At 38.3% G+C, this 22,500-nt stretch overlaps 3 protein-coding genes and 1 long non-coding RNA gene across 11 annotated transcripts in view; 3 read left to right on the forward strand and 1 right to left on the reverse strand.

Moving 5' to 3' along the window:
* Positions 1-2,907, forward strand: part of trim33l (tripartite motif containing 33, like) — a 15,542-nt gene extending 12,635 nt beyond the window's left edge. Inside the window, exons 9-17 of one of the 8 annotated variants that reach the window (XM_060870365.1) lie at positions 1-128; positions 227-290; positions 390-420; positions 526-643; positions 852-1,051; positions 1,242-1,344; positions 1,485-1,553; positions 1,657-1,791; positions 2,396-2,907. The exon at positions 1-128 is cut by the window's left edge and continues 1,524 nt beyond it. In XM_060870365.1, the coding sequence (XP_060726348.1) occupies positions 1-128; positions 227-290; positions 390-420; positions 526-643; positions 852-1,051; positions 1,242-1,344; positions 1,485-1,553; positions 1,657-1,791; positions 2,396-2,629 (1,082 nt within the window). In that variant the 3' untranslated portion in view covers positions 2,630-2,907. Of the gene's footprint in view, positions 129-226; positions 291-389; positions 421-522; positions 644-851; positions 1,052-1,241; positions 1,345-1,484; positions 1,554-1,656; positions 1,792-2,395 lie in introns of all 8 variants that reach the window. The other 7 variants (XM_060870366.1, XM_060870370.1, XM_060870369.1 and 4 more) reach the window with 7 other exon arrangements.
* Positions 2,908-3,349: 442 nt separating this feature from the next.
* Positions 3,350-4,896, forward strand: zgc:171704 (Ras-related and estrogen-regulated growth inhibitor-like protein). Its single transcript, XM_060870372.1, has 4 exons — positions 3,350-3,560; positions 3,653-3,706; positions 3,798-3,874; positions 3,961-4,896. The coding sequence occupies exons 1-4, from the start codon at positions 3,446-3,448 to the stop codon at positions 4,372-4,374; spliced, it is 660 nt and encodes a 219-aa protein (XP_060726355.1). The 5' UTR covers positions 3,350-3,445; the 3' UTR covers positions 4,375-4,896.
* Positions 4,897-16,784: 11,888 nt separating this feature from the next.
* syt11b (synaptotagmin XIb) overlaps positions 16,785-22,500 on the reverse strand; it is an 11,241-nt gene continuing 5,525 nt past the window's right edge. Inside the window, exons 2-4 of the mRNA XM_060870373.1 lie at positions 21,275-22,182; positions 19,799-19,919; positions 16,785-19,547 (exon numbers count right to left, since the gene is read on the reverse strand). Coding sequence (XP_060726356.1) covers positions 19,237-19,547; positions 19,799-19,919; positions 21,275-22,182 — 1,340 coding nt within the window. The 3' untranslated portion in view covers positions 16,785-19,236. The remainder of the gene's footprint in view (positions 19,548-19,798; positions 19,920-21,274; positions 22,183-22,500) is intronic.
* Positions 19,541-22,292, forward strand: LOC132845947 (uncharacterized). Its single transcript, XR_009648452.1, has 2 exons — positions 19,541-20,028; positions 21,526-22,292. It is a non-coding gene; the product is annotated as an uncharacterized LOC132845947 (long non-coding RNA).

Here is a 22,500-nt window from a genome sequence, read left to right on the forward strand (position 1 = left end):
CAACCAAGCACTGGCTTAAAGGACTGCCATCATCCTTCAGAGAGATTCTTTGTAGTGAAATGAAAGTGCATCCTCAGGATGTTTGCTCCAGACCTGCCTTAGAACATGCATCCATCCCTAATGCAAAGGTTATAAATATCATTAAACTTTTTAATCATTAAAGGCAGCCTGTAGTAATGAGTCATGTAATTGTAATAACTTTATAATTTACATTCTATTCCTCTAGCAGGATAATGAAAAGACTGATGCTAATGATTCTGAAATGGTGGAGGGGATGGATGACTCAAAGGGTGAGGCTATTTTTCACACATTCCACTAGTAGTGAAAAAATATCTGACTGTATGTATATATAAATATATACTTTTTCTTGTTCCTTCAATTTCTTTCAGAAGAACCCATATCAACAGAGAACAGCAATAAGTATGTCTGCTTCGTGTCAGAATTGTTTTTCTCAAAGCATGTCCATGTGCACCTAATTACTATCTTCTTATATCATAAGTAATATATATTGCTATCTTTTAGCAGGATTCTGCTTGTATCGCTCCTCCGGTTGCCCATCTCAGGATCTTCTCTGTCTCAATTTCGAATAGTCCCCGGTAGCCAAAAGGATGAAATTTTGCTTCAGGAGATTGATGAAAACAAGGTATTTCCTGCTCTCAGCTGTGTGTTTCTAATGATAAATGTGAGCATATCTCATACACGCATTTTCTTCATTGTAATCATGTAATCAGTGTAATCACTGCAGCTTGTGATTTGTTTTCACAAGTCAGATGCAGCCACCAAAGAAGTACTTCACATTATTCTGACACAAAATTTCATTAAAAACTAAGCTTATCTTGTTGCTCTTACAGTCAATCCAGAGGTGTCTTAGGATAGCTGCACCCCCAGCTGCTGCTTTACCCTCAGAGTCCTGCAGTTCTAAGTGTTCCCTGCTGGTTGATGTACTGGACTGTGTTGTGTGTCTCTCTGCTGGAGCCTCACTGCAGTGTGCAGAATGTGGTAGAACCTTCCACACCAGCTGCCATGTGCCACCGATCATTTTCAATCCGACGTAAGATGAACATTTTGCTCTACATCCATAGATTTAAAGTATATCTATAGAAGGCTCTAGTAATGGTGTCTTATTGTGAATTCTAATTAAAACAACCATAAGAAATTCTTTAAGCCGAAAGTGCTATGTACTCTAGTTAGTAGTTATTTAGTCCAAAAAACAAAAATTGTATTTTGTATGTTCTGTACAGTGCAATGTGGGTATGCTCCCTGTGCCAGGATCTGTTGGATGACACTGACCCATTCAGATGCAACAGACTTAAGGAACCCTACCTAAGTCTGCCAGACCAGAGAGTAAACCATGAAACATTTCACACACTTAAATACAAGCACTCAAAACTACTAACTGTCAAATGAACAATTTGTGTTTAAAATTAAAAGCATATATTAATTATTATATTTTTGTGAGCCCTTCTGTTATATCTTTTTTCCAGCGGTGTGAACAACTTTTGCTCTCTCTAATGTGTGAAAATCATAGCTACCTGCTTTATAAAACTATTAAGGTATGAACTATTATACAAACATTTAGAGCATTTAGCAGACCATGTAACAGTTGTAATGCATATACTTTCCTGCAAATTGAGAAATGTTTGTCTGCTTATAAAGCAACCTGCAGGTTGTGTGGAATTTGGCATAATTGTAGGCCGCCTGTTGGGAAAACGCAGCCCTCCATACCGCTCAGCAGCTGAAATGGTTTCAGACCTCTGGGCCCTTTTTCACAACTTGTCATCAAATTCCACGGTAAAAAAAAAAATGTTAAGCATTTGATTATTATTATGATTTGAAATATTTTGGTGTTGTACCACAGCAGTTTACTAATTGCAATTTATATTACTGAAAGAATTTCATAGTTTTATGTTTAATATCCTTAAACATTTATGAAAAAAAAAGGTTAGGTCCTGTTATCTTATCTGATAATAGCTATAAACAGTCACTCTTATCACCAGACTTTTTTCCCCTGTATTTTGAAGTTAAAAAGCTCCAAAAAATACTGGAACATAACACACACAAAAGTAAATGAACTTTGTTGTATGGGCACTAGTGATCTTTTCCAAAAATGCTAAAAAATGACAATTTTTCACAGAAATCTTGACCATGTTGTGATCACAGACACACAAATTCCTTTTATTTGGAACATCCGCAATACTATTATAATAGAAAACTGGCATTCTAAAATGCTATTTATGCACATTAAAATGCAACTGTTGGAGACATGTAAAATTATTCAACACAAAAAAATGAACAATGCTATTATATAAGCTTTATTAATGATCATATAGGCTATAAGAATAAATTAATGCTGTTTTATTCACATCATTAATATGTTTAAAATATTTCTCTGCAGAAGAAAGACTTGGTTATGAATCTCCAAAGCTCCTTCCAGCAACGATTGAATGTATCATTTGGGAAAAGCATCCATGCTTCTCTGCTAAGACCTCTGAGCAATGGAGACCACATGAGGGCACCAGAGACAGAGCCTGATCGAGAAAAGGCCAAAAATACTTTAAAGAGGATGAAAGCATTTCTAGCTGCAAACTATACTCCAGTGGCAAAGAAAGTTCGCACTGAGAATACATAAAGGACCTGCAGTATTTTTCAAGGAGGAGATCAACTGTTTTTCAGTCTCTGTAATTGTTTTATAGAGGCATATGCTGGAATGTACTTTTGTTCATATTGTGTCTTCATTGCCCTGGGTAATAAAAGCCCGGAAATTCTACATTTTGTTGACTTGTTTTGAAACTTTTTCTTTTGCAGCAAATCTTTATGTACCATAACCTGACATGTAAAATGTTGGCCATGTATATTGGTGTATTTTTCATTTATGTCGTTTAACAATTAAATTAAATTTGTCCTAAATCTCTCTTATGTCTACACTATTTATGGAGCAAGTCTATATTAGTCATTGTAAGGTGGGACATTTACAAGAAAGCAGTTGCATTACTTCCATTCATGAAGTGTGTGTGTGTGTGTGTGTGTGTGTGTGTGTGTGTACACACACAGATAGATAGATAGGTCACATATTATATATCACATTATATCACACACATAATTTACATATAGAGAGATTATTTATTTTAATTTTTTTATATATATATATAAATACATTATTTATAATGTATATAAATAACAATATTACGCTACTCGACCGTATGGTTTTGCTCGTTTTTGTTTGGTTTTTTTTTTTTTTTTTTAAGCATTGTTGTGCCGCAAAGGACAACGATGGTAATGATTTTCTCCAACCCTGTTGCTCTCTTGGAAACCACGCCCACCACCGCTAAGCTCCGCCCATTACTAGTATTTAGTGCCAGTGCGCTGTGTTCAGAGCTCATTCCTCGTTGTATTAAATTCCGCGTGGTTCTAAACTGTTTATTCTCTGGCACACTTCACTATCCAAATGGTTGTCCAAGTTAAATCGAACTTACCCCACTGCAGTAAAGCAATGGACGGAAACCAGCATAAAGTGGAAGCAAACGTCTTACTACTTGGAGCTGAAAATGTCGGGAAATCAGGTAAGCACTGATCAGTATTAACTTAAATGTTAATGATTGTTTATAAGTTCGTGTATGTTAAATTTACAATAATTGTTCATCTGATTCTGCAGCTCTAACTGTGCGGTTTCTTACCAAAAGATTTATTGGTGAATATGGTAATATTGGTAAGTTTGATAACACTGTAGAACCCTATATATTTTATTAAAACTATTTCCATTAGTATATATGTATATTTAAATATGTTTCCTTTTCCAGAGTCAATATACAGTCACATTGACAAAATTGATGGGCGGGAGATCTCCTTCAACGTCTGGGACTCCTTGTATCCACAGGTAAGGCACTAACATCTAAAATCTATCTATATTTTCATTGGCTTCTGTAAGATGAATGACATGTCTGACCTCTTTCTATTTTTTAGAGCTGTGAGAGCTCTGAGTCAGTGAGTGAAGGACAGCTCCGCTGGGCAGATGGCATTGTGCTTGTCTACAGCATCTGTGACCGCACCAGCTTTGAGGTTGTGCAGCAGCAGGTAGCACTTATCCAGAAGCTGTCCTCTTCCTTAAGCTCTTCAGTGCCCATGGTGGTGGTGGGCAACAAGAGGGACCTGCAGCATCGCCGCGTTGTCTCAAGTGAGGAAGGGCGTCTGCTTGCCCTCTCAGCAGACTGTGGCTTCTTTGAGGTCTCTGCAGCTGAGGCATACCATGGCGTTCTTCTTGTCTTCCATGGTCTTCATGAGCTCATAAAGGAGGCCAGGGGGGTCAAGAAAGGAGCGGCTGGAATTATGGGCATTGTGAGGACTGTATCAGCTGTCTTCAGCAAGAAAAGGGAGTAGGGCTTCTTTTTAGTGAAAGTTGATGTTATGACCAATATGTCAATTCCCCATGCAGGAATAATGGCCAGAGAGGGCATGCATGATCTGGACAACCATGGATCCTATTAAACAGGAGTAATTGTTGAAACCAGGTTGTCTTTTTGTAAGTTGAGGCTGAGATCCTAGAAGGTTTACTGAGAAGGAAAGTTGGTTTCTTCATGTATCTAAGCAGCCTCTGTATAGTGTAAAGCCAGAGACTTTCTGATCATGGAGTGATACAAGCCAAGTAAAGTGGGCTCAGAGCTGTTCTAAGAGTTTCAGAAGAATAGGAGATATGTGCAAATGCATTTGAGGGTTAAATGAAAGTGTGATGTTAAGAAGACAGTATTTTCATACAACCCATGTACCCTACTGAAGAGCTTTGTAAACAAGCTGAGGTTTCTTATGTACCAATTCTGAAGAAACTATGTGCATTTGATTTTACATGGAAAGTCCATATACTACTTTATAAACAATTGAAAATAAAAATGATATAAACAGCAATTTTCTTTGTTTTATTTTAATGTAGTGGCTGTAAGAGAACAGCATGGTTTGGATTATGTCAAATAAAATATTATTTAAATTAACAGACTAACTAAAAGCAGTATTATACTAAACTATTTATTACTGCAATAAGTGAAGTGTGATGAGCATATACACTCCTGTCCACAGCAACACCTGTTCACCTGAACATTTATGCTGTTAACCAGTGGCATGTGCATGTGGCAGTAGCATATTGTATTAAAGCATGTGAACACAGGTCAAGAGCTTCAGTCAATGTTCACATCAAATATCACAATAAATGACAAAACACTGTGCTTGATTGTTGGTGTCAGATGAGCCAACAATGGGTCAGATATTTTCTGTATTTCAGAAAATATACTGATTTATTTTACAAGCAGCAATCTCTAGATTTTAAATAGAATGCTGTGAAAACCAAAAGCATGCTGTGAGAAAAGGGTCTGCATGCTCGTTGTTGGTTAGTGAGATCAGAAAGAGAATAAGTAGACTGGTTTTAGCTGCCAGTAAGGTTGTCAGTTACAACCATGATGAGCAGAAAAGCATCTCAAAATGTAGCGCATCAGAATCCACTTCTGGCTATCATTAGCACAAACTCACTAACATTGGACAGTTAAAGACTTTCTAGTCCTAAGCTTGTGCCTATTATAGTTTCAGATTCCTGTTCTTTCTGACGTTTGTTGTAAACATTAACATGTATTGTGTTGCTGCCAAATGACTAGCTGTTTAGAAAACCGCACATGTACAGGTGTTCCTATTAAAATGAATAGTACTGTAAGTGTATCTATAAGTGCACATATTGTATATTACCTAAGAAAATGAGGGGCCTCATGAAACTCTCCTTCTGTGGCTCAGCTCAACAAAACCCACAACACACTACCCACACTTCCACGCTCACAGTCATCCTCTATTGATGTGAGATCTTACGTCTGTAACTGTTACTAAGTGTGATGCAGTCCACCCATGTTGACGTAGTGAGCTGCCATCTGTTTGTATTTTGCACATTTTGTGCATGCATTACATTCTCATATGAAATAATTAATAAAAATAATAAAATATGCCTCTGTCTCATATTATATACATAGACTAATTGGAAAGTTACTTCAAAAATAATATAAGGTTTCTAAATATGAAAATAACTAAAATGATAATAAACAGCTAACAGTGAAATGGTCAGTAAAATCACATTATGAGTTGCCTTTGCAATTAAATCACTGTTAGACACTCTGAATCCCAGCTCTTCTTTGCCTTCAATTATTTTTTTATCTGATTTTCTGATTACAGGTCAAAACATGTATTGTGATTGTAAAAGTAAATATATTTGACTATTACATTCAAGAAGATGGCCAACTGCTCATGTTTGGATCCCTTGGGCAAGCTAAAAGACTGTGGCTTATGAACAGGAAATAAACAAATTGAATCAAATTAATTTGCATATTTGGGTCATGTACTTGATTAATGATGGCAAGTGGGATAATTCAAGAAGTAAACAGTCAATTCTCAAAGTCGATGTATTGTACTGTAAGTGGGCTAGACGACTGGGTCAGAGCGTCTCCAAAATTCGATGGCTTGTGGGGTGTACCTGCTATGCAGTGGATAATACCTACCAAAAATAGCTCAAGGAAGAACAACTGATGAACTGGGGGAATGGACATGGTCACCATCAAGGCTCTTTGATGCCCACATGGAGCATCAAGGTCCAATCACACAGAAAATCTACTGTAGCGCAAATTACTGAAAAAGTTCATTCTAGCTATTATACAAAGTCAGGACACAGTGCAGTGAATCTTGCTGTGTATTGAGCAGTATAGCAGCAAGCTGGTCAGAGTGCCCATGCTGACCCCTGCTTCCACTGATGACAATGCCTACAATGGGGATGTTAGCATCAGAACTGGACCGTGGAGCAAAGTATGTGTCTTTTCATCATAGATTCTTTTTTACTCTAATTTGATCTAATCAAAAAAGTTCATACTGTGCCATGTGCTTCTTTGTCACATGGCCCATACCTGGACCAACACTTCCATCAAAGATGTTTTTCTCAAAGCTTGGCTCTGGCTCAGCCACCTTACTGTGAAAATGCTATAATGAGTTCTGACAGTTACTGTAATTCCCCATTAAAGCATCATCAATGTTTGCAGGAAAACAATGTCAGATTCTTCTAAATCCCAGATTTAATCCCTAACAACCAACAGTGACTGCAATGAACATGTAAATGGGGAGTTTTGATGTTCTTCTTCTTCTTCTTCTTTCGGCTTTTCCCTTCAGGGGTCGCCACAGCGAATCATCTCTCTCCACCTAACCCTATCTTCTGCATCCTCAACACTTACACCCACTAGCTTCAAATCCTCATTAATTACATCCATATACCTCCTCTTTGGCCTTCCTCTTTGCCTCCTGCCTGGCAGCTCCATGTCCAACATTCTCCTACCAATATACTCACTCTCCCTCCTCTGAACATGTCCAAACCATCTTAATCTCGCCTCCCTAACTTTGTCCCCCAAACGTCCAACATGGACTGTCCCTCTGATGTACTCGTTCCTAATCCTGTCCAATCTTGTCACACCCAAAGAGAACCTCAACATCTTCAGTTCGGCTACCTCTAGCTCTGACTCCTGTCTCTTCTTCAGTGTCACTGTCTCTAAACCATACAGCACGGCCGGTCTCACCACTGTCCTGTACACCTTCCCCTTGATTCTTGCTGATATTTTCCTATCACACAGAACTCCTGACACCTTCCTCCACCCACTCCAACCTGCCTGCACTCGCTTCTTTACTTCTTTCCCACTCTCTCCATTACTCTGGACTGTTGACCCCAAGTACTTAAACTCCTGTACCTTCTTCACCTCTTCACCCTGTAACCTTACTGTTCCACTTCCCTCCCTTTCATTAACACACATGTACTCAGTCTTACTACGACCGACTTTCATTCCTCTTCTCTCCAGCGCAAACCTCCACCTCTCCAGATTTTCCTCCACCTGCTCCCTGCTCTCACTACAGATCACAATGTCATCTGCAAACATCATCGTCCAAGGAGACTCCTGTCTGACCTCCTCTGACAACTGGTCCATCACTATAGCAAACAGGAAGGGGCTCAGAGCCGATCCCTGATGCAGTCCCACCTCCACTGTGAACTCCTCTGTCTGACCTACAGCACACCTCACCACTGTCCTGCTCCTCTCATACATGTCCTGCACCACTCTGACATACTTCTCTGCTTCCTGACTTCCTCATACAGTACCACAGCTCTTCTCTTGGCACCCTGTCATACGCTTTCTCTAAGTCTACAAACACACAGTGCAACTCCCTCTGACCATCCCTATACTTCTCCATCAACATTCTCAGAGCAAAAATTGCATCTGTTGTGCTCTTTCTGGGCATGAAGCCATACTGCTGCTCACAAATTTCTACCACCTTCCTTAACCTAGCTTCCACTACTCTTTCCCACAACTTCATTGTATGGCTCATCAACTTTATCCCCTATAGTTGCTGCAACTCTGCACGTCACCCTTATTCTTAAAGATCGGCACTAACACACTCCTTCTCCATTCCTCAGGCATCCTCTCACTTTCTAAAACCCTGTTGAACAAACTAGTTAAAAATTCCACTGCTGCCTCTCCTAGACACTTCCAGACCTCTACCGGGATGTCGTCAGGACCAACTGCCTTTCCACTTTTCATCCTCTTCAAAGCCTTCCTGACTTCATCCTTTCTAATCTTATCTACTTCCTGTTCCACAGAGTTCACCCCTTCTACTCTTTTTTCCCTCTGATTTTCATTCATCAGCTCCTCAAAGTATTCCTTCCATCTCCTCTGTACACTCTCCTCACTTGTGAGCACCCTTCCATCTCTATCCTTAATAATTCTAACTTGCTGCACATCCTTCCCATCTCGATCCCTCTGTCTAGCTAAACTGTACAAGTCCTTCTCTCCTTCTCTAGTGTCTAACCTAGTGTACAACTCGTCATATGCCTTCTGCTTGGCCTTAGACACCTCCCTCTTCACTCTGCGCTGTAACTCCTTGTATTCCTGTCTATTCTCTTCAGTCCTGTCCATATCCCACTTCTTCTTGGCTAATCTCTTCCTCTGGATACTATCCTGAACTTCCTCATTCCACCACCAAGTCTCCTTATCTTCTTTCCTCCTTCCAGATGACACACCCAGCACCTTTCTCCCTGTCTCCCTGATCACTTCTGCTGTAGTTTCCCAGTCATCCGGCAGCACTACCTGACCACCCAGAGCCTGCCTCAACTTCTGTCTAATTTCCTCACAACATTCCTCCTTTTTCAGCTTCCACCATTTAGTTTTCTTCTCTATCTTTGACCTCTTCCTCTTACAGACCATCAGAGTCATCCTACACACCACCATCCTATGCTGTCTGGCTACACTCTCTCCCACTACCACTTTACAGTCACTAATCTCTTTCAGATTGCCTCTTCTACAAAGGATGTAGTCTACCTGTGTTCTCCTACCTCCACTCTTGTAAGTCACTCTATGTTCCTCCCGCTTCTGAAAATAAGTGTTAACCACAGCCATGTCCATCCTCATAGCAAAGTCTACTACCATCTGTCCTTCAAGGTTCCTTTCCTTAATTCCAAACTTGCCCATCACCTCCTCATCACCTGTGTTCCCCTCACCAACATGTCCATTAAAATCCGCTCCTATCACCACTCTCTCACCCTTGGGAATACTCTCAATCACCTCATCGAATTCACACCAGAATCTCTCTTTCTCCTCTAACTCACAACCTACCTGCGGGGCATAACCACTAACAACATTCAACATCACCCCTTCAATCTCTAACTTCAGACTCATCACCCTGTCTGACACTCTCTTCACCTCCAGAACATTCCTCACAAACTCCTCCTTCAGGACCACACCTACCCCATTTCTCTTACTATCCACACCATAATAAAACAGCTTGAATCCTGCTCCTATACTACGAGCCTTGCTACCCTTCCACTTGTTCTCCTGTACACACAGTATATCCACCTTCCTTCTCTCCATCATATCAGCCAGCTCTCTACCTTTCCCTGTCATAGTACCAACATTCAGAGTCCCTATTCTCAGTCCTACACTCTTACCTTTCCTCTTCTCTCTCTGTCTGTGCACTCTCCTCCCTCCTCTACTTCTTCGACCAACAGTAGCCCAATTTCCACCGGCGCCCTGTAGGTCAACGGTGCCGATGGCGGTCGTTGTTAACCCGGGCCTCGACCGATCCGGTATGAAATTCTTACTGACAATTCGCATGGTTAGATTTGGCAATGTTTTATGCCGGATGCCCTTCCTGACGCAACCCTCTCTATTTATGTTTGACAAATAAATGGAGTTTTGATGTTCTAGAGCCTCTATAATCTTATTTAAATAAATGTTTAAATGTCTTCCACTGTAAATTTCAAGCTTACACTAATTATTTTGAACAAAAAAACAGCAGAATGTGTTACCTGTGACACCTGTGAGACCTGGTCAGCCACTAGACCGGTAATCTGTAATAAATCCTGACAAATATTCAACTTTGCTCAAAAAGTCATTTCATGACCTTGGATGGTGTCCAGTTCGGCAGCAATATGAGTCAACGCTGCAGAACTCACAGACAGTTTTGCAAACTGTCACAGCCTCACTGCTTATGCTTACTATTTCTGCCATCTAATGCTTACTAATTTTAGAGTGAAAGTTGTGGAAAGAGAGTGGATCCATCTACATCTTTCTCTTTAACAGGACCTCATGGGGAGCTGTGTCTTAATTAATTAGGCACAATTAGAACACAATAATTGGTTAACACAATTATCATTTTATATTATATTAATAATTATACTGCAAAAACAATGTTTGTCCTCAAATTTTACCTTCAGGGGGTTGGTTGTATTTGCTAATGAGCTCTGTCAACAGTGGAAAACAACCCCAGTGATCATTTTTCAACACCATCCTATTTATCTAATGTGGTCACACAAGCCAGGTTGTGACATTCATGGCCAAATTAAAGCCTGAAATGTTGGATTGCAAAAAACCAATAACACTTAGAACCTTTACTAAACCAAAAAGCAGACCACCAGAAAAAAATGTGCTCCAGTATTTTTGTACTTAAGCTAGGAATCCAGTGCTGCTAACAATATTAGGGAATTAATGTAAGCATATAAATATTAGTTAGCAAATTACATGCCTAAATCAGCATTCCAGAGTACATTGTTTGTTACAAATATAGTATGTAGAACCCAGCAGTTCCTTGGACTTTAAGGGGTTACAACAGGTGTCCATAAGAAATAAATATACAAATATCAAATTGGATCCTCGTGACCCGAGTAGTTTGGATAAGCAGTAGAAGATGAAGATGAAGATATCAAATTGGATGTGTAATTATTTTTTGAATCACTTACACACTCCAGCTAGGCCTGATGATTATGTAGGGCGATATTTAACTATGAAGAATACAAGGTTTGCCTTGTCAGAATACACCTTAGCAAATCTACTTGAAGAGAGTGTGTGATTTATCATGAAATAATAAATATTCTTTATCATGCCACCAGCATCTCAAGATGCAAACTTATCACTAAGCAATTTGGCCAGTAAAACCTCAGAGCAGATATTGAAAAATATTATTGTATATAGTTAATAGTCAATATTATATGCTAGAGTTGATAAAAAAAAAAATTATCAGATGTGTTATAGCCCAGTCATCAAGTCCCAGTGGTGTCCCAATATGTCACCAATATGTCTCCACTTACTGCTATTTTGAATCTGATAATCAAAAACAAAGGGTAACACTAAAAAATGTAATCACGCACCCTATTGTCTACTTACTAACAGTCTTGCCTTTGATACAACAAGTTACCGACAAAGCCCTTATCCTCATAATCATGAAAAAGTCTTATATAAGATATTAGCTTTTCATTGATATAAATTTTAGTTGAAGGCCCTAGAAGAATTAATTATTAATTAAGGGAATTAATAATGTCTAGCCAGCTGTTTTCTCTTATATCAAACACTATGCTGCATTGCACATACAATCTACAGGCTGGGTTATTTTCTCTTGGAGAGAACCAAGTGTTTACTTTCCATGTGCTATCTCAATATCTTTGTGTTCTCTCAGTCTGTGTGTCTGAGTGGGTGAGGGCAGAAAGCTCCAAGCTGCACGTAGCACCATGTCCCATGAGTGCCCAATTCAATCAAAGCTCTTTTTAGCCCAAACAGTCCTCATAAGCAAATAGCCTGTGTGTGCGTGTATATGTGTACATGCTTTTATTTACACTACCAATGTACCCACATATGTAATATAGAGCATTAGATAGGGTGCAAAATATATTCATTTATATTACTTGTGGTTCATTCATAAAGAGTGTAGTATCAAATCAAATCAAATCAAATCAAATTTTATTTGTCACATATACATACATACAGGGTACAACATGCAGTGAAATGCTTTTTGCAACTGTCTGGTATATAAGCATAAAAAAGGGAATGCAATTTAGGATAAAAAAATAAACCAAAACCAAAAGGAGATAGATAACTAAAAAAGTATACACTATATATAAAAAAAACTATATAAAAACAATATAAAATATGAAAATATAAGTGGAGTAGAGTATAATCATTGTAGGTTTGTTTAACACCATATGTAAATTCAAGGTTGGTGACATGGCCCTGAAGAACCTGAAAAGTCTTGGTTGCATATCTTTCCTATAATTCTGGCCTGTAGCCAAAGAAAGCTGAAAAATCAGAGTCCAGGCTTCAAATCTAACAGAACAAAGTATACTGGCAACACAGCACCAACACTATACCAAATGCCAAATCAACACTTTTATGAAGGTCTACACACCTCATCAGTGCTGTAACATGAAATCACACAGGTAAGGTCTTCCATCTCCTCCTCATGAAGGGCATCCAAACATCACAGTTTACCAAAACACTCTAAGCATTATTGTACTGTAGATACAAATCAAGTGCCTGCACGTTTTTTATCAAAGCCGGTGTGGTAGATTATTTGTGGAGCAATGATTTATCAGACTTTATCCAATAGGAAATAGAAACCATACGGGCTAAACTACAATAGAAGGCACCTGTTAATTCATCATGTACTTCATCCTCTAATTATGAATCATTGGAGAATCAGTGCTGGCAACAGTAATCAGTGACCTACTGCTTGTCTCAGATTGTGTTTACATTTCTGTTTTGCTACTGATAAATGCCTCATTCAACAACTCTGGCCATAATTTAAAAAAAAAAAAAAACCAATATCAGTTGCATCAGCCAAGTACTTGAAATTCATCTTATTTAACAGTCTACTACTGGTGTTAGCATAATTAGCATAAATCCAAACATTGTTATAATATGGTATCTCACAATGATCTCTCCCTTTATGGCCTACTTCAGGAAACTCACAAACTGGTCTTGTGAAGTAGTATAACTCATCCCAAACACTTTGTTCATTTTAAGCAGACATACTGTTACTCCAGAGGATCAGTCGAAGACCAGCTGGTAGAAGATCTTATATGCCCCGTTTGTATAATTTGATTTGTTTAATAATAATGAGCCCAGACAGGAAGGTACCAGGCTTGTTTTAACAAGGTGAGATGTGATCAATGACTCTATCCAATTTACTTTGTGTGTGAACTTACACTGCATTATTTTCCTCTTCCTGAGGGAGTCTCAGAAGGCCTGAACAAGAACACATAATTGCAGGGAATCGTGCTTGGCTAGCATGAGCTCTTAATGGTGTCCACACAGATAGGAAGATAAACAGATGCCTCGGAGCAGTTTGGGCAGCTGGAGAATGGTGAAGGGCACGTAGCCCTTTCTATTTCTGTTGAGGTTATAAAAATTGCATTACAGGGTGGTACACTATGCCTCTCTAGAAAAAAAAAAACAAGCAAGAATAGTATGAAATGGATGTACATAAACGGTCTGAAACCAACAGCCTCTGAGCATCTGAGACACTAGCCCTCATCTTTATATAGGCTGTGACAGACTTACATGCAAACATGATTTGCTCATCAAAAAAAGCAACTTCTCTGTATTTGTATATTGACTAGTTGATATTTTTCTTTAGATTTTGTTCATTCCTAGCTTAATGTATCATCTATGTTTAGAGCACCTTTTGATCAAATCAAATCAACACTTCTCTTGTTAGTTTAATCAAAGTCTGTGATTATTATTTCTTAATTATTTATGTTTATTTATTATTTTCTTAAAATTCTCAATGTATTCATGTTTTACATTGCCAAATTTGAATGATATATATTTTGTTAAAAAATGAAGAAAATAAAGACTCATTAATCATGTAAATGTGTTTTGTATTTTTTTGCTGGTTGTGTTTATTTTTCCCCTCAATGACATTTCACGTGAAATGTCATTGTGAAATTTCATGTAAGTCTGTAGTTTGCTCTCTGCCACCTCATTTCACTCACTTCCCACCCACACACACATATTCATTCACACTGTCAGTTTTCACAATCAGTGCAAGTCACACTACCTTTGCCTTTTTACATACTAACTGTAACTGTTTTATTCCTTTCTGTTCAATTCTATTCCATTACGATATCAAAATTAATTCATAACCATGTGGAGATACAGTGTATTTATTTGGTTGTTAGTGTAAAGCCACAGTTTATTAGGCTCATCATGTACACCTTAAGGCCAGAGGTATGTGGACACCTGAGTACTGTACATCTCTTTCAAATCCATGACCATTAATACTGAGTTGTTCTTTTTTTTTTTTTTTTTTTTTTAGCTCTAACAGTTTTCTCAGTTCTTAGATGACATTAAATTTGATTTTAGAGCATGGCTTTTGCCCAGTAGCCACATGTATGCTATAACATACAGAAACATGTTTCACTATTGTGTGCTTATTTGTGCAGACAGTTTGGGGAAGAATAACGTACCTTTAGGCCATATAGTGCATAACCATTGGCAAAATGTGTGAAAAACAAGTTTAATAAATATGTTAAACATCTTCTCCAACTTCAGTGAACATTCTATTGTTTAGATTGTGTAGATTAGATTGCAGGCCTCTATAGTAAGAAGTGTTAGAAGAACCACTTTTTGAGAGCGGAGATTCTGTTCCTTAACATATGTCATTAATAAATTAATTAATTATTATAAATGTTCATAACAGCTGTCCTAGGAGATGGAGGCAAAGCACTGAACTTATTTTATAGAAACAAAGAAAGCTAACAGTAACCAAACAGAATAAGGCTCAGGGAAACACAGAACTTAAAGAGGTAAACATAAAATTTAAAAAAACATAAAAAAAAGGTATTCAATAATTAAAGAAGAAATATAGCAATCAAGAAATGGATGTGGTTAGCTCAGTGGTTAAGGTGTTTGGAAGGTCATTGGTTTGAATCCCAGGTTCACCAAGTTGCCACTGCAAGGCCCATAACCCTCAATTGCTCAGGTGTATAATTCATTCATTCATTCATCTTCTACCGCTTATCCGAACTACCTCGGGTCACGGGGAGCCTGTGCCTATCTCAGGCGTCATCGGGCATCAAGGCAGGATACACCCTGGATGGAGTGCCAACCCATCGCAGGGCACACACACACACTCTCATTCACTCACACACTCACACACTACGGACAATTTTCCAGAGATGCCAATCAACCTACCATGCATGTCTTTGGACCGGGGGAGGAAACCGGAGTACCCGGAGGAAACCCCCGAGGTACGAGGAGAACATGCAAACTCCACACACACAAGGCGGAGGTGGGAATCGAACCCCCAACCCTGGAGGTGTGAGGCGAACGTGCTAACCACTAAGCCACTGTGCCCCCTCAGGTGTATAATCTGAAATAAAAAAAAAAGTAAGCCACTTACAATACATTTGACAAGAGTGTCTGTTAAATGCTGTAAATGTAAGACTGTGTAACAGTGCCCTCTGGTGGTTTGTTCTCCTGCTGACATCAACTGAGAAAAGCACCTTTGCTCCCTCTTGTGGTTGAGGAGCAACATTTTTTTTGCAATAGGAAACATTTTTTTGCCATAGGATATTTTTCTAATATTCAAATATTTTGATGTATCTACAAATATAGTTTGAATTGAATAAAAAAATGTCAGATGAAGATACTAAGAGACAAACATTTTATGACTATTTGTCCAGTAGGAGGACATGAACAAATGACACTAAATCTGCTATTTCAACTGCACAACATATCCTGTACAATAGTGTAATTCAAAATCCTTGATAAAAGATTAATTCACATCAATAACCATGATAATTAGGAAGCCAACATTAGTATATTAAAAAAACAAACATGTAAAAAAAGATGACTGGCATCTCTGAATTGTGTAAACAGGCTGACTGGCCTAAATTGTGTATGCAATTTTGCCCTCTGTGAAAGGATGGCACCTTGTTCCTAGCTTTGTCCCCTTATATAGGCTCCAGGCACCCTGCAAACCTGTCTAGGATAAGCGGTACAGAAAATGAATGGAAGTGCAGTCTGCATGGCTGCTTTGCTTTACATTCATTTGTAAGTTGCAGTCATTTGTGTAAAAGTTATACTAAATAAACCAGCCCCAACGCATGAAGTGAGAAATGAATCCATCCAAAGAGAGGATGCAAAATAGATGTGACTGTTGAATCATAGATAATATTTTGCAAAACATCATTTTTAATGCCATGAAAATAGCTGAAGACCATTCTTAGAATATGCGTTAAAGAGACAGATCCTATATGAGGATAAACTTGAGCTTGTAAATATGAGGTTTTCTGAAGACGAATGAATGAATAATGTGCTGTAAGGCAAGTAAATTTCTGTGCATTATCCCATCAGTAAAATGTTATACACAGTGATGCAGTGATGCAATAGACCTCTTCTACTCTTGATGTTACTTAATAATCTAAAATAGTTCATTTCAGGTGGGCTTTAAAAACATGAGGCAAGTTTCATTTGTGTATCACATTTAATTTGCACATTCAGTGTGGTTAAGAACACCAACATACATGTTAATGTGTTATATTAAATGTCACTGAACATTCAGCAATGTAAGTAAAGTTATTCATTTTTTATTTCAACATAAAAGTCCCTCCAATTTACAGCTTTTGTCTAAATTATAATCATTACAGCATCTAATTAACACCTAGGTTTTTGATTTTTGTTTCTCCAACTGACTCAGTAATACTCATTAAAAAATCAATTACTGTTGACTGGACTGTTTCTGAGATTATTGTAGAGGAATCGTTCAGTTTGTGTAATGAGTACCCTTAAATCATGTACAATCAAAATCCATTTTCCTTTCAGTATTCTACCAGTTGGTATCACATCCATATACAATATGACCCCTATAAAAATTATGATGTAGGCAATGCAAGAGATGTCTATTGAAACTGTAACTGTGAATATTGTGGGCTTTGAGGGAAGTAGAGGAAGGACTATGTATAGTGCATGGTTTAACAGGTGTGTGCGCCATACAGCAGTACCATCTATTAAATCTGCTGTGATGAGCAATGCACTGCCTGCCAAGTCCGAGATCAAAAAAGCCGAAATATAATGTTCAGTACCATGCACCATTAACTCACTGTATGTTGGCTGACTTCATTTTACAGTGTACTAACCCAGCACAATTAGATCTAACAGACCTGTTACAGATTCTGGGGTTTTAGGAAACACACCACACCATATTAAAAACAATCTTGCTGTTGGCATTCATTGCATATAGTACAATAACCATTAAATACACAACAGTGCCCCTGTACAATTTGTACAGTATTTACAGTGACAATAAGAGACAGTATAGAAAGACTGAAAGAAAAATAAAAAAGTGGCTACATGGAGCAGGTGTTATCTTACATATGACATTCAAAGTGAGTTTGAGTACTGTACATACGGACTGGCTCCATATTTTGTATGTAGCCTCACGCTACAACCGTATAGTCATGTATTAACTGGAAGGTACATGGACAATAAGGAAAATAACATTAAATCCATGTTATCTTCAAACTGTAAGAACAGCCGTCTTTATTGCTGTCGCAAAGCCACACATGTTTGCCCAAATTACTCAACCTTTTTTGAAAGAATAAGTTGAACAGATGAGCATCCAGAGTTGTATACAATGGATATAAAAGGTCTGTGCACATATGTTTGCAGGGTTTTCTGATGTGAACAGTAAATTAAACCAAGATAAAAACACATAAGAACTTCTTGCACCCTCAATGTGAAAAACAATCAGACACTTTAGGCTAAAATTGGAAAAATACAGTTACAAAAACAGTTACAATAATCTGGCTGTGTGCACACCATTTTATAAATCATTTGATCCAAAGTAATTATCACACATCTGTCATCAGTGCAATTATTCTAATTAATATAAGCCATAATAAAGAGCTGTTTCTGGAGGATTCATCTGACTGCTAAACCCATGGTCCAAAAAGAGCTTTCAAAGCATGCACAATATCTCACTTGTTTAATGGTATGGATCATGAGAGGGAAATAAAATAATTTCTCAATCATTAGATACCATGGAACATAAAGGATATCATCAACAAATAGAAAAAATGGAGCACCGCTACCAGTCTTACCGGTTCAATTATTTTACATCACAAATCCTGCCATTTTAACAGAAGTGGGCAGACTTATATCCATTGTATAATGAAAGGCTTCATTCTGATCACCATAATAACTCACATGCTAAGGGCAGCATGATTTATTTATTTTTACCTGATACTCATATTAAGAAGTTTGGCATGTCACTTGAAAAGTCATTCTACATCTTACTGTGATTCATGCCATTATTTACTTTTGTCACTTGTCAGCACTGACAGCTGTTTGCTTGGTTTCTTGAATTGTTACAGTAAATCTGGTGTTATTCAGACATGCGGTACAGTGAACTACAGCAGTGTAGTGAGGTCTGTGGAGACAGACGTTACACCTTAATTTAAACATACATACAATCAATGCTAAGTTCAGAAGAGCGTACTTGTAACAGTCTCAAAATTGTGTACATAACAATATTTTGGTCTCTTAAGTTACTATTGGTCAGTGTATTTGTGTACGTGTATGCACAAGTGTGTGTATGGGTCACTGATGTCTAAAACAGCACTGTTTATAAAGGATTATTTGAGAACTAATCACTACATAGCTGCTGCAAAAATTCATCATGTTTTTTTTAAGTCCGTGTGAAGTGTTCTAATTCATTGTCTTCCTTTAGTCTTGTTTTTTTTTTTAAAGACAAATAAGGTAAGAGGTCTTTCTTAGGGTCTTAAGGTCTCCCTCATATCTTTGTGTATATTGTTATTGTTTACTGTATTTGTGTGCATATCTGTAATGTGTGTGTGTGTGTGTGTGTGTGGCTGTGTGTGTATTTATTTATGTGTGTGGAGAACAGACAGGAGAAACCTCAATATTCTACAAGGCTGTGCCACTTGGAGATTTGCCGGCGTGGGTTTTGGCAGACCTCCTGCCAGTGGGTGGCACCAGAGGGGCAGGGACTGTGTGTTCCCAGCACCAGACGCCCCACAGCCTGGTTCTTAGTAGTGCGGTCAAAGTCCATAACCAGAAATTCGATAGAGATGTCGGGCAGCAGATCAGCGGGTACGTCATAGATGAAGGACTCATTGAAAACAGGATTCAGCGTGCATTTCTTCACATGAGTTTTCTTCTTGGCAATACGCTTACGGTTGTAGAACACGTTCACTTTCACATATGGGTCTGAAAGTTTATTTGAGACATTATTTATTAGTTTATTACACAACATTCTTTTTTCAGCATAAATCTTAATATTCTGTTAATATTTAAAATAGAAATAACATATAAAGAAACATATTGAAGCAGCGTTTTAAAACATTCATAAAAACAATCAACTTTCTACAATATGTAGTAAATGCATAGAATTATAATGTACTGTATAGAAAATATACCCTAGAATCTGTGAGTGTGTTTGTTTGCTCATGTGTACTTACTTCCAGCCAGGCCAGTGATGTCCAGTTTGGGAAGGTGTCTAGCTTTCAGGACCACCACACTTAGTCTATGAGAGACAGGCTGATACGAAAGAGACACCAGCAGCTCACCGCGGCTCACACACTGCAAAAACCCACACATAACAACCTCCTTCAGTTCGCTGACACCTTTCATTCATTCTCTTATCTACACTACACATCTTAAGTACTGCATCATGGATCTGTAATGAGAGGTACAGTGCAAAAAACATAGATGTGCTTTTCCTCTTGAAAGCCTTTGTAAATGTGATGTGTAGACTGGCGCCTTCTTATACAGCCTATACACCTCCTACGGACATTGTTACATTCTGCTATTCATGATTACATACTGCTAACAAAGCTAGCTGTTTAAGAAGTAAAAAAAAGGCTTCAGACATGTCACAAGTCCAGGCAGCAGAGCAGTTGTTAGCCAAGTTAACCAAGGTTTCTTTTTCAGCTTTTTACATCTGAGTGACAGTTTACAGGATACCTAAAATTATTATTTTTTATCTAAACATTAAGAAACCACAAGAAATGCTTTATCTCTGAATATTACAAAGAAGAGAATATCTTAACCCTTTTCACTGTCAATTCTAAAATAACAACATCTTACCTGAAATAAGAAAATGAAACCTCAGTCTGAGAATGTTTGCCATATTCAAACCAGTCAATTGTACAAAAGGAACCTTTATTTCTTTGGTATTGTCTTTGTTAATATATTTAAGAGATGAAAACAGTCATAGTCTCCTTCCCCTCCACTAATATTAGAATAACCACACATGTATGCACACAGACGCCACTGCTGGTTTTCATGTTTTAGTAACACTAAACACTGTTTCTTTGAGTCCTCTGTTTTTCTGATTATTTTTAGCTTTCACTGCAGAGCATGCCACAAGACCTTCACAATAAAATACTTCAATTTTAGCATCCACGCATTACATTTGAGCATCCATGCATTCAATTCTCCTTTTATATATCCGTTTAAAAGTACAGTACTTAAGGAATCACTACATATTTACCTTCATAAATTATGAATTAATTTATACTTAAAATAAAAATAAATTAGAAATATCTATGTGAACCTTGAGAGCTAATGTTTCTCTGAGCTTAAGAATGAACAATTTCAGCAATGACTACTGTGAAGATTACTCATACTTCTTTATGTCTATCTGATGCAGTATCAGTACTAATGATTTTTATCAACTGATGCTTGAATATTAATAGATGTTAGAATATTAATAGATTGTCACTCCAAATGTTACAGAAAACAAGGAAACTGTGTTAATTATGTTAAACTTGAAATGGGTATTAATCCAAAGCTTACCTAATACTCTTAATTATTAGACATTTAATAGAGGGGATGGTTTAAAAAGATATAGTGATCATGAAATTGTTTTATTAGTGTTCAGAGAAATTCTTTTCTAAGTTATGTAGGAAGTAAAGGAGAGGTTGTACTCTCACCTGCATGCTTCTTTTGCTAATCGGCTGTGTGATTTGCACTTTGCCTGTGCTAAGCTCAATGCCATCCAGAGGTACCAACGTCTCACCAATCACATCGTCACGAGCAAAGCGGTCAAAGCTCAGCACAAGGAAGTGCAGCGTGAGCTCCGACAGCGAGCTGTATGGCACGCCATAAAATGTGAACGTCTCGTCAAAAGCAGGCTCAAGTGTCTTGCGCAGGACCCGGGTCTTCACTCTGTGTTTCTTTTCAGGCAAGATGGTCATCTTGATGTAAGGGTCAGCACTGCCAGCTTGGCTATCCACAGCTCGTAACCCTCGCGCCTCCAGTACAGTCACCACCAGTGCCTTCTTGGGGAAATTGTAGTCGATGGCGAGGCTAAGGGTTCCACGATCTGCCTCATCCGTGAAGGGTGTGGCGCTGCTAGATGCTGTGGTGCTTGAGCTTTGACTGCCACTGCTTGAGCTGTTCTCCAGGCAGCAGTAGTCTGCACGAACAGGAAGCTCCCTCTCAAGTCGTGGAGCCGTGTGAGCAATCTCATCTAAACCACCTACCTCAAACTGAGGTGTCACTGTTGGACTCTTCTCTGCACCCACATCCACTAGCACAACAGGACACCCCTTGCCCTCTCGCTCGACATCACTGTTAATGCCACCAGCTCGACGCACAAGTCGCACAATTCTCTTGCTGCTGGTCAGTGCCTCTGGGTAGATGCTCATGCCCTTCAGCATGTGGATGAATTTGTAAGGAGGGTCTGTTAATGGGTCACTACACTCTGTATGGACACCATGCAGCTTGTGGCTCATCCTGTGGTAACGTTTTTGGCAGCATGTCCACACAAAGATTAAAGCCACCACTGCAACCACCAATACGCCGGCGCCGATGAAGCCCGCAAGTACTGGGGACATATCTGAAAAAGAAGTAAATAGTGGTTTTGAGCACTACAATATTGTCTACCTTTATTGTAAAACAGGGACAAACAGACAGATTAAACACTGCATATACTGTATATACTATAAACTGTTGTATTTTGCATGTTAATACCTTTAGGAGCATATAAAAACACCCTATTAAGACGGGACCACTAAACATAATAAGTTAAATGTTTTTATATTATAATACATATTACTGATTTATTTGTGTCACAGCTAAAAAGCTTCGGTTCATAAAATCCAGCGTTTATTTCCTTACAGAAGTGTTTTAATTTCAACTCAGAAGCTCTGACGCC

This window comes from Tachysurus vachellii, chromosome 5 (genome assembly GCF_030014155.1).
Source record: "Tachysurus vachellii isolate PV-2020 chromosome 5, HZAU_Pvac_v1, whole genome shotgun sequence".
Taxonomy (NCBI): Eukaryota; Metazoa; Chordata; class Actinopteri; order Siluriformes; family Bagridae; genus Tachysurus; species Tachysurus vachellii.

Coding starts and splice junctions, on each gene's coding strand:
- zgc:171704 (XM_060870372.1), top strand. CDS start 3,446: ATGGTTGTCCAAGTTAAATCGAACTTACCCCACTGCAGTAAAGCAATG. Junction 3,561..3,652: donor TGAAAATGTCGGGAAATCAG/GTAAGCACTGAT, acceptor CTGATTCTGCAG/CTCTAACTGTGCGGTTTCTT. Junction 3,707..3,797: donor TGGTGAATATGGTAATATTG/GTAAGTTTGATA, acceptor TTCCTTTTCCAG/AGTCAATATACAGTCACATT.